The following is a 12,654-nucleotide window of genomic DNA, read 5'->3' on the forward strand; positions in this document are numbered from 1 at the left end:
ATTATAAAGTCTTATTATAGTTTCAATTATTAATTTTGCAATTATAATATTGTTGGTGGAGTTAGTGATTTTGCAACAATCCGAAGTAGCTTTGGTGGATTGCAATTCTAGCCGCTTTCACTTTGTTGAAAATTAATCCGACAATTTGGTACCTTCGTTCCAACTCTATCTTTATTTTTCGCAATTTAATTTACGCAATTTAATTCTAGCAATTTATTTTCTTGTGATTTATTTGATTGTGCTTTAAATTAATTCTATTTAATAATGGCAAAGAGATTTAGACGTGGTGCCGGTAGTAGTAGTGGTATTGTTAGGGGTGGGCTTAATGAGGAAACATTTGTGGAAGAAACACCTAATTTAGGTATTGATGTTGGTCATGAGGCAATGCAACAACATTTTACCGACACTTTTAATGAAATTGATGATGATGATGAAACACAACCCCCCCGAAAATCTCATAGGAGATACATGTCCTGCACAATCACATACACAAGACAAACCGCCTAGAACTCGTAAGCCAACCGCTCAAATTTGGAAATTTATGACTAAGGATAGGGAAAACCAATCAGTTACATGTACCCTATGTGGACAAATATTTGCTTTTAGGCAAGAAACTAGTAAGGATGGTGGAACGGGTACACTAAATGGTCATATGAGAAAGAAACATATGGATGTTTGGGGAGAGCAAACGGGTTCAAATGTGGGGGTATTCAAATGACGATAGACCCACGAATCGATAGAAATTTTAAGTATGACAAGAAAAAAGAGCGTGTAGAAATAACTAAAATGATAGCTTATGATTGTTTACCATTTTCCTTTCCCTCGGGTTTGGGATTTGTTACTTACATTCAACGTTGTTATAATCCATTATTTGAGGGTATTCCTAGAAGTACTTGTAGAGCGGATGTTATAAATTTGTATAAAAAATATAGATTTTATTTGCGCCATGTATTTAATTCTTTAAATTGTAATGTTTCTCTTACCGCTGATTTGGGTCTTAGTCCTAACAAGTTAGATTTTTTTGCTATTACATGTCATTGGGTTGATGACAACTGGGTTACGCAAAAAAGAATTATAGCTTTTTTATATGATGAAGGAAAAGATCATCACGATGAAATTTTTTTAGCGGATTCAATGTCTACTATTATAATTTTTTTTTAACATTTATAGAAAAACACTTTATATTGCTTTAGATAATGCTTCTAATAATACAAAGGCGATTGGTCTTATAAAAAGAGAACTAAACCCTCCGCTAAGAAATATTTTTCATGTAAGATGTAGTTGTCACATTTTAAACTTAATTGTTAAAGATGGTCTTGTGCATTTTGAAGATTCTATCCAAAAAGTTAGAGATGCGGTTGCATTTCTTTTTTGTAATGCTAATAGAGGAAGAATTAGAGATTTTAAGAATGCTTGTGTGGAAAATAACCTTAGACCTAGGAAAATTCAAGTAGAAATTGAGACTAGGTGGAACTACACTTACATTATGCTACAACAAGCATATGAGTATAGGATTCCCATACAAAAAGTTCACAACAAATATAATATTAATAGTGATAATTGGTTAAATTTTACGCTTTGGGAAGATGTTCAAGAATGTGTTGAACTCTTAGAATTTTTTTATAATGCAACTCTTGCTTTTTCTAGACAATTCTATCCCACGGTAACTGAAATTTTAGCCTACTTAGCGGAAATAACTAGAGTTTTACAAGAGTATAAATATAAACCCGATTATCAAGTGACTATTTTTTGAAATGATAATCAAATTTAAGAAGTATTTTTTTCCCATCCTAACTTTATTTATATTGAGTTCTCTTTTAAATTCTTATTTAAAGTGTCTTATACTAAAACATTGGTTGGTCAAATTTATACATTTTTAGAAATTGAACAGGGAGTTCAACCATCTTTAGCTGAAACTGAACTCGCTATTGATGACGAGTTTAGAAAAGTTTACTCATTATTCTAATTTGGACCAACGTGCTACACCCGTTGCTCCACGCCCTACTACTTCTCAAAGTAGCAAAAAGGGCTTGTCGGGTTTGTCGCATTTAAAAATTTTACATTCACAGCCAACTTCTTCTTGTAGTGCAAACTTTGATGAATATAACTTTTATTTGATACAGCCAAATGTGGATATCAAGGAACTGGATGACTTGAACGTCTTAGCATGGTGGAAGAAGTACAAGGCAAGTCATCCGATACTCTCAAGAATGACTCGAGATATCCTTACGGTTCAAGTATCAACCGTGGCTTCGAAGAGCGCATTTAGCCAAGGAAGATAGCAAATTGGAGACCATAGACATTCATTATCCGGCTTTAGCTTGCAAGTACTAGTGTGCATTCGCGATTGAATTAGATCGGAGCGACAACAACCAAAACTTAGAAGCGGAGGAAGGCGAAGAGGAAGAAATTGAAGATTTGATAGCAAGTGGACCAGACCAAATGAAAGACTTTGAAGATATCTCCATGGCCGAATATGATATGGGGGAAATTAACGAAATGATTCAGAATTAGTGATTTTATTATTCTACTATTTCTTTACAACTTGCAAATAAATATTATCCAAGAATGAATAAAATATATGGCTCATTGATCTTTCTTCTTTTTACTTGTGTTCATATTTTTACTTATATTAAGTTAGGAATATACCTAAAATATACTAAGAATATACTTATGATATACATCTACTTAAATTAAAAACTAGAAAGTTATATACTTGAAAAATAACTAAAATATACTAAGAATATATGTATATATATATATATATATATATATATATATATATAAAGTTATATATAACTTAAACATATTTATATATATTAAGTTATATAACCTAAGTATATTGATATATATAAGTATATTCTTACTATATTTTAGGTATATGTAGTATAACACTATAACTTAAGCATATAACTTAATATATATATATATATACACGTATATTCTGTATTGCTGACTTGCTGTTAACCTGTTAGTCAGTAAATATTTAAACTTATAAACTTATATAACATATGTAAATATACCTACAATATACTAATAAATACTATAATATATATATATATATATATATAATACCAAAAAAAAAAAAAAAGGGTTTTGGACTGCTTGAACCGGACCGGTTCCGGTTTGGGGTTTCAAACCGGTAAACCGGAAACCCGGTTCTGTAACCGGTTACCGGTTGATGGGCTTAGTCTGACAACACATATAATATGTCCTGTAAAGCATCCAAAATCAGGGTTCACAAGTTGCCAGAAGGAATGTTCTCTTTCTAGGCTCCATCTCTTTCATTGAACATTCGGCACATTAGAACACATCTGAATTGAATCCAGGGAGAGAGTTGCTTTGCTGAGCTTGCCGCAAATGCATTTTTAAAGCATAATTGTTGATCTATGACATGACAATGAAATCAGAAAATTAGAAATCAAGAGTGGAGAACCTTTTATCTTTTTCGATTCCTTAAAGGCTATTTTTTCTTTTTTTTTTTTGGGGGGGGGGGGGGGGATAAGGTAAATTTGAAAAGACTCCTTCATAGGGGAGTGCACTGCAAGTTTTCACAAATCCTATTAGCTAAACCTGCCCTATATTTTACATCAACAGTTGCATCTGTTTAATCTGAAACAGTTCGCCAGCGGAATGGAGACTACAAACAGTTTGATAAGAAGAAATAAAAGTTTCCATGAAACAATAGGAAAAAGTAGTAATATCAGATAAAACAGTTTAGACAAGATGATAAAAAGTCTTGCAAAAGGATATTAAGATATATTCTCTTTAACATTTTGAACTTTTTCCCTGATGCCTTTCCCTTTTTTTTTTTTTTTGGTCATGATACCTTTCATTTTCTGTCCTGCATTGAGTAAAACCTACAGAAACGCATTTAATTGATCTATTTTAAATCCCAAATTAGGGCGATTAACATCTATAGCTTTTTGTCCTGTCTCTTAACGACATTTGGTATTAATTTCTATATCGAAAAGGGAAGTCTAAAATATACTCTAGTAATTGAGATATTCATCCCTCTATCTGTTGTTAGGTTATTCTCTGTGAACCATATTGGAGGTCACTTTTTCAACGTTAATAGCAATGACACTAACACCTGAATTTATTTAGGTTCTTTTCTACTAACAATATGGAGGTTAGGTTTCCAACTTATGAAGCTAACGCCTGGATTGTTCTTACGTTTGTTGAAGCAGGCAAGGGTACCAACGCCCTTTTCTCAGTGCAACATCCTTTCTTCCATTTATTATCAAATCTCTTCATGTCAAATTGAAACAACTCCTTTCCTTATTGAGGTAAGGAATGTGACACTGACAAAATGATTTATCTATACAATTTCCTTTGATATTTCAATACTTATCTGCTTATCCTTGAAAGCCTCTGCTTAAGAAGACAATTCTAGAGTGTACAGGTATATTGTTCAAGCAACAACTAATTCCAACATGAAAATTACCAAAAAGGGTTTGGAAAAGCATTACACCAAGAAATGTAATCAGGCTTTTCATTGGTGGTGCAGATCAGCAAAGAAAAATCACAAGTGCTCGGACAAGATATAAAGGTCATCTCAATTTGTCATTTGTCATGGCTAGGATGAGAGGTTTATGAAGTTAGAATGTCACCTCAAGAGCTCTCAATTGCTCTTTGCCCTGGGCAATCAGCTGCTTTAATTGCTGCACTTCCTGGTTCCTTTCATTAGACTCTTTCCGATGTTCATGCTGAATGGCCACTGCCCTCTTGAGGATGGCATTATCTCGAAGAAGCACTTCTATTTGCTGTTGCAGCATTATATTTTCCTGAGAATTGATGAACAGTCAACCCCAAAGGAACAACTAAATTGAAGTCAATAAACTAGCAGGTCAAATTATTGCTGATAAGATCAAGAAAATGAGTCATAGAATGTCTAGAGAACATCACTAACTATATTCTTAACCTTAAATACTACTTTATACACGAAAAATGTGATCACGATTTCATGGCACTAATCCTTGGCAAGAAATTCATTCTCTAGACACCTACAACTCATTGATTAAAATGTCAACATGCATTTACAGTACTAACCTTGTGAAAATTTTGAGCTGCCTCTGCACCTGCACGTGAGCTAATGCATTTCTCTAAGCCTTCCAGCAATCTAGTAGCTCGAGCCCTGGCATCATCTATGCTTGTAGCAGTCATCATTTCTCTCACAAAACAATCAACCCATTCTGCACCACCGGCAGGAAAATTGTTTTCAGCTGAAGGATCTTCCGACTGAGCAGCCGGCGCATTGGTGGGCTTCATACCTGCCAATTTTTCATGAAAATCAGAATCTTTCTATTGAAAATAATTGGAAATCATCTTCCTGATTAATCAAGTATTACCACAATACTACTACAACAACCCCCCCCCCCCCCCCCCCCAAACACACACACACAGCCATCCACCCTCCCACCAAGAGAAAATCAACTTTGTAACTGAATTAACTGTAAATATGAGAAATGGCATGTCGGTAAAACCAGTAATGCATCATAAACAATGCAAATATTTAATATGTAAATGCATCCAAATATTTGTATGCACGTGAATAGACAATTTGCATACACATGCAAAGGACCTTTAGATTAAAAGGTATCAACTGGCGGGTAGGGTCAACATTGGACAAATTAAAACATGCTGAGTCAATAAATATGCCGTCCAACGTTTGATTAGGTCAAGATGAATTGAGTAACAGGACATAACCAAACCTGCCAAGCTCAAGTTTGAGGTTGGACAGGTCCACTTTTACGAGTTAAAATTGACACTTCTGGGGGTGTCAAATAAATGGGTTGTGTCAAATTTGAAATAGGTCACAATACAACCCGCCCTAGTGGCGATTCGGTCAATATGGGCTGATGTTGACAACCAGGCCACATTAACTTTGGATGGATTGCACTTTTATGGAACAAATTTGACACCTCCAACTCAAGTAAACTTATCTGTAACAAATAAGAGTTGCCAGTTACAAGATTCAGTATCTGTTGCTGACCAAATGGATATGAAGAACATCGTCTCCTTCCAAAAAACTTAGTAGTTTTTTTTTTTTTTTTTTTTCTGGGGGCAAAATGAGATCCTTAATAAATACTCCGTCCCAAAATAAGTGCCGCTTCGGCAAAAATGATTTGACCCAAAATAAGTGTCGCTTTGGGAAAAAAGACAAAAAATAGTAATTGTATCCAACTATACCCTCTACTTCTTCTTAATAGTGCTCAATTCTCAAGAAATATATAATAAATAGGTAACTTAGTAAACTATACCTTTTATTTATTGTTTTTCTTAAAGGGTGTGAAATGAGCTAAAGCGACACTTATTTTTGGACGGAGGGAGTATGGACAAGAAACAGTCCATAGATATCACTGATATTAACCAACTGCAGATACATCTTTTCATTCATCAATAATGGCACATTATTTCTGTCAAGGAAGATAGAGTTGTACCTCTCCCAGGACAATTGTGCAACATTGTGCAACTTATGAGACAATTAATAACATTAGGGTGAATATATACTTGATCTTAGCCAAAACGCCAAGAACGGTATACATTATCGCGTGTTTGTGTATATACGTGTATGTGTGTGTTTGCGTGTGTCTATCTTCCAACTTCACATTATTGGGATTCATCACCTTGAGTTGCACCGAGTAACAATATGAAAAACAAACAAATCTTATGAACATCACTTCAACCAGCAACCTAATGATGGGATTGTGATATTTACGTACCATTTTCCATCTCTCCATCAGCTTTTGTATCCGACTTTCCATCTGAATATCCAAGGCGTAGCTCATGCAGGCTCCTAATAGCAGCATCCAGGTCATTTCCAGATTCTTCCAATGCTTCCTCAAGTAGCTGAACACTATGAATACAAAATAAGTAAGTGACTCATTAGACAAAAACCACAGCAAAGCTGTTTTAACAGACCAAGTAATCAAACGAATCTTTATACTAGTATGTTATTAAAATGGTAACTTTGTGATTCCTACTATAGTTAAGATATGTCAACGGGTGCGTGTCGGATCCTCCATATGTAGTGTATTTTTGGAAGATCCGACACGGATGCGACAACATTTTTTGGGAGTCCGAGCCACATAGGTTAAGACCACCAAGAAGTTTTGTGGGAACCTTATTGAGGATTCAAAAGCATTTAAAACTCATAGAAAAAGCAGATTAAAACTGCATTTTTAAGCATCAAAAGGAGCAAGATACTCCACAAAAAAAGAGGATATCTTTTTCTAATGGTAAATAACAAAATTAGAATTTCAGATTAAAAATTGAACAGCATAATATTCCTCGAAAATAATGGTCATATAGAGGCGTACTATGAAAAATAAAGTTACTTCTGGAAAGAGTTTACAATAAACAAACCAACGCACTATCAATGGCGGAGCCAGGATATTTACTGAGGGGGTTAAAAAATATAAAGAAGTAAACACACGAAGAAGTCAAGGGGTTCAACATCTACTATATATATATACATAAAAATAATTTAACCTTGTATATACAGTGTTTATTTTCGCTGAAGGGTGTTCGGATGAACCTAGTTGGTGAGGATTACGTAAAATGTCAATATTCATTCGGCTTCACTTGGACCCATTTCATTCCAATACTCAATATAAAGCAAAAAATAAATGGTCAAAAACACGCTTGAACTATCACTTTTTCACAAGTTTCACACCCAAATTATGAGTTGTTTCCTTTTTGTATGTAAACTATCACCATCACCATCTATGTATTAAAACACACAGTAACAACTGATGATTAGCCTAATCAGCTTCGAGATGTGTTTTATTATATAGATGTTGATAGTTCAGGTACATGTGATAGTTAGGGTGTGAAACTAGCGAAAAAGTGTTAATTCAGGTGTGTTTTTGACCATTAACTCAACAAATGGAGTAATAAACAATATTAGCACATTCTACTACTACAAGTAAACACTTGTCGACAAAATTATAAATGAAGATAAAGAAGAAGGACAATACCTGAGTATCCATATGAGGAAATAAACCTCTGAGCTGATCGAAGAGAGACGACAACGGTGGCGGAGAGGTGATGAAAGAAGAAGAACGAAGCTTCTTACTCACCGGCGGCGACACTGAAATCGGAGACGAGGGTGATTGTAAATCTTCGAAATACGATCTCTTACGACAAACAATTGCAGACATCGTTTAATATATTTATTCAATTTTTTTTAATTTAATCTCCTCTCTAGAGATTTAGATATTGATCGTTTGATTAGGGATTTAAGGATTGGGTCTTGAAGTTGCAAGATGAGGGAAGATTTCAGAGAATTGAAGGGTTTTTCTTGGGCTATACTCCTTTTCTTGTGTTCCTTTATATAGGGAAGATTTTGGTGGGATGTTGAAAGCGGTGAAGTATGAACGTTGGGAAAAAAGGATTTCGAAAATATATGCCGTCTTGTTGGCAAGAAACTAAATAGGAAAAAAGGAGTTGCAAAAAGTAGGAATTTTTATGAGTTAAAAAGGCAAAAACACACTTCAATTATCACATTTTTTTGAGTTTTTTATCTGAACAATCAGCTATGAGAGTTTTTTATCTAAACTATCACCAATTAGTTTGCAAAACACACCTCAGCTATCAGTTGCTCACTTTTCTCACCTGAACTATCACCAACTAGTTTGCAAAACATACCTCAAAATTGATAGTTTGAGGGGTATTTTACAAACTAGTTGGTGATAGTTCAGGTAGAAAAAGTGAGCAACTGATAATTGATGTGTGTTTTGCAAGCTAATTGGTGATAGTTTAGGTAGGAAACTCTCACACCTGAAAGTTCAGATAGGAAACTCAAAAAAAGGTGATGCTTGAGGTGTGTTTTTGACCATTATCTCAATTTTTATAGAAAAATATACAACCCAACATAATATATTACACCTACGTAACCATATTTTCGGTTTGCATTCGCATAACCAATTTTGTTTCTTCGCAACAAAGGCTATACACACGTATACTATTAATATTATACAAAAACTAGTTAATTTGTCCGCGCAAAACAATCAAAATGTAATAAATATTGTTATAAATTTCATGATGAAATCAACTTTTACTAATAAAAAAGTAATCTAAAAGATGGAATTACTATTTGTAGTTATGGTCTAAGAAGACATATGCAGCTAACAAACGAAAAAATAACAGATATCTTCCAACATTTAAAATTTGAATACCATATACAACTACAATATAGATGTTATAAATCAACTGAATGTGGATGTCCCTTCCGTAACATTTTAGTTTATGCATGAATGTATTTGATAGACTAGTTAATTAATAGATTGTAACATTCGGATTGAATTCTACCCTATATAATTGGTATTTCTAGTCCTACAAGAACAGAGATAAGAAACACACTTGACGAGACTTGAACATACTTGAAATAAGAAGAAAGTCTTCTTCTCCTCTCTAAATCTTTATCTACATTTCTTGTCTTATATTTTTCTTATTTTACAACACGTTATCAGCATGAAGCTTTAATCAACTGAGAAGGTTTCTATATGATTTTCATTTTTCTGTTATGAACATCAAGCGAGGTATGTTTTCCAAAAGATCTACTTTATTTGGTTCTTGGAATATAGAAGTATCATTATAGTTACATTATATTACATGTCATCATAGAACCTAATTGTATCTTGAATTCTCAAGACATAAGCATGAAGTAATATTAGCGATATTGATTGCTCTAGTAGCTTAAATGAATTTGATAAGATTGATTGTCTTTAGTCTTATAATTACAATCACATTCTTGTCATTACATAATCTTATCTTGATTCACTATTATGTTTTTGAATATATGTGGCACGATATAAGAAAATTATCACTCATATTTGGTGTTATTTGATTATTCATAAAATGTCAAAGTTATTTAACACAAGTGAACTATGACAATTTACAATATGAGATTGCATATGTATTATTCTATTCAATAGCTATATAGCCCATGAATTAACTACTCAATTAACATTCACCTGAAATTTTTGTGTGAAAAATACTTTTTTCTATTATAAAAGGCTCTACACATGCATGACTAAAATTCTCATCAATCAGTGATACTAAGAGAGTGGTGATCATCATACCTATTTGGATATCAACATTAGATGTATCTTCTTTAAATATTAAAGGTTATAATATGAGATAAATATCCGTTTCATTAGTAAATGTTAGTTACAAAATTATAAGAAATATGTGACCATTAGGGTGATAGTAAATATTTTCATAAAGGCATATTATGTCTATCCATTTAACTTCATAACTGTTAAATTAAGTGATAATACGTTCAAGGTATTATTAATTATGGTTGATATTCATTCTACTTAATTGTTACTTGATCAGTCTGCAAATAGTTTTAATAAGGAAATTAATGGGTATCACTGGAATGTAACATTAAATTATTACATTGACCTTTTAAATTAGACAATATGCCTATGTGATTATTGATTTGGATCATTAAATCGAAACGTTATATTGGAGTAAAGTTTCAGTTGTGTGTAAAATATTATTGGTTTGTATTTATTTTTATTGGAAGTACTAATATTTGATAGAGTATTTATTTTACTTTGTGTATGTCATTCCATTTGAAGATATGGATAACTCTCAGAGTAAGCTTAGATTAAAATCCAATTATGAAGACATCTCTTTGATTGATTCTGCTACTACACACACAATATTCAAAGACAAGAAATATCTTTCTCATTTACTTATGGGTAAGGCAAATGTTAATACCATTTCTGGTAGTACTAATTTGATTGAAGACTCCGGAAGAGCCATCATAATTTTGTCTAAGGGAACAAAACTTATTATAAATGATGCTATGTTCTCTCCTAAGTCCCGATGGAACTTATTAAGCTTTAAAGATATCCGTCAAAATGAATATCACATTAAAACAACGGATAAGATGAATCTTGAATATATTGGTATCACCAATGATGTCTCTGGCCAGAAAGTTGTTATAGAAAAGTTTCATTCTTTGTCTTCTGGCTTATATTGAACAATAATTGATGTGATTGAGGCACACTCTGTCGTGAACCAGAAGTTTACTGACTCCAATACGTTTGTACTTTGGTATGATCGACTGGACTGGATTTATAATGATGAGACGAATTATAGAAAATTCAAATGGGCATCCATTAAAGAACCCGAAGATTCTTTTAAATAATGAATTTTCTTGTCCTTCTTGTAATCAAAGCAAGTTAATTATAAGACCATAACCTATAAAGGTTGGGTTTGAATCCCCTGAATTTTTGGAACGTATACATGGGGATATTTGTGGACCTATTCACCCACCTAGTGGATCATTTAGATATTTTATGGTCCTAATAGATGCTTCTTCTAGATGGTCTCATGTGTGGTACTGTCATCTCGCAACCTGGTGTTTGCGAAATTATTGGCACAAATAATTCGATTACGGGCACAGTTTCCTGATAATCCGATAAAGTCTATTTGCCTTGATAATGCTGCAGAATTTTCATCCCAAGCATTTAATGATTATTGTTTATCAATTGGGATAAGAGTTGAACATCCTGTAGCTTATATTCACACTCAAAATGGCCATGCAGAGTCCTTAATTAAAGGTCTGTAGTTGATTGCAAGACCATTACTTATGAAAACGAGGTTGCCCACGTCTGTTTGGGGTCATGCTATTTTGCATGCAACAACACTTGTTCGTCTACGACCGACAAATTATCACAAATTTTCTCCGTTGCAAGGTTTTGGGTCAAGAAGCTAATATATCCCATTTAAGAATTTTTAGTATGTCGTATATGTGCCTGTATCACCACCACATCGCACCAGGATGGGTCCCCAAAGAAGATTAGGAGTATATGTTTGAATCGCCCTCTATTATTCACTACCTTGAACCATTAACAGGAGATTTGTTCACTGCTCAATTTGTAGATTGTCAATTTGATGAGACAATTTCCCCAAAATTAGGGGGAGAGAATAATGAAGTAAAAAGGAAAATTTTATGGAATAATCTATCATTGTCTCATCTTGATCCACGTGCTTCTATTTGTGAGCAAGAGGTCTAAAAGATTATTCACTTGCAGAAAATAGCAAATCAAATGCCAGACGCATTTACAGATTTGTAAAGATTACCAAATCACATATCCCTACAAAGAATGTCCCAATTCGCATTGATATTCTTGTAGGACCATCTACTAGTGTCATACCAAGTGAGTCCAAAGCACGCTTGAAGCGTGGTAGACCATTGGGTTCTAAGGATCAAAATCCTAGAAAAATAAAAAGAAATGGTCAAGATGACACTACGAAAGAACCTTATAAAGAAATTCAAGATTTGAACAATACTGATATTCTTGAAGAAATCAATGAGCCCGAGACTCAAGAAAATGAGGAAATATCAATTAATCCAATTGATGCTGGGACTAATTTGAATCGATTAGAAATGAATGTGGATTATGTCTTTGCTTATAATGTTGCAATAAGAATTATGCAAGATACTGAGGATCTTGAACCACAATCTGTTAAAGAATGCCGAGAAAGATGTGATTGGCCAAAGTGGCAAGAGGCAATTCAATCAGAGTTAAACTCGCTTTCCAAATGGGAAGTTTTTGGACCTGTAGTCCAAGACCTTCTCACGACCCATTTTAAGATCGCGCGGGCACCTACCATTCCCACATCGATAGG

General features: G+C 33.6%; 1 protein-coding gene across 1 annotated transcript; it reads right to left on the minus strand.

The window, feature by feature from the left end:
- Positions 1-2,983: 2,983 nt before the first annotated feature.
- Positions 2,984-8,392, minus strand: LOC132603644 (uncharacterized). Its single transcript, XM_060316786.1, has 5 exons — positions 7,983-8,392; positions 6,726-6,852; positions 5,053-5,273; positions 4,614-4,787; positions 2,984-3,387 (listed from the first exon to the last, which is right to left on the minus strand). The coding sequence occupies exons 1-5, from the start codon at positions 8,163-8,165 to the stop codon at positions 3,304-3,306; spliced, it is 789 nt and encodes a 262-aa protein (XP_060172769.1). The 5' UTR covers positions 8,166-8,392; the 3' UTR covers positions 2,984-3,303.
- Between the last annotated feature and the right edge of the window lie 4,262 nt (positions 8,393-12,654).

The sequence above is a fragment of the Lycium barbarum genome, chromosome 7, assembly GCF_019175385.1.
Source record: "Lycium barbarum isolate Lr01 chromosome 7, ASM1917538v2, whole genome shotgun sequence".
Taxonomy (NCBI): domain Eukaryota; kingdom Viridiplantae; phylum Streptophyta; class Magnoliopsida; order Solanales; family Solanaceae; genus Lycium; species Lycium barbarum.

Coding starts and splice junctions, on each gene's coding strand:
- LOC132603644 (XM_060316786.1), bottom strand. CDS start 8,165: ATGTCTGCAATTGTTTGTCGTAAGAGATCGTATTTCGAAGATTTACAA. Junction 6,853..7,982: donor TTCCTCATATGGATACTCAG/GTATTGTCCTTC, acceptor CATAGTGTTCAG/CTACTTGAGGAAGCATTGGA. Junction 3,388..4,613: donor AGCAATTGAGAGCTCTTGAG/GTGACATTCTAA, acceptor GTCATGTCATAG/ATCAACAATTATGCTTTAAA.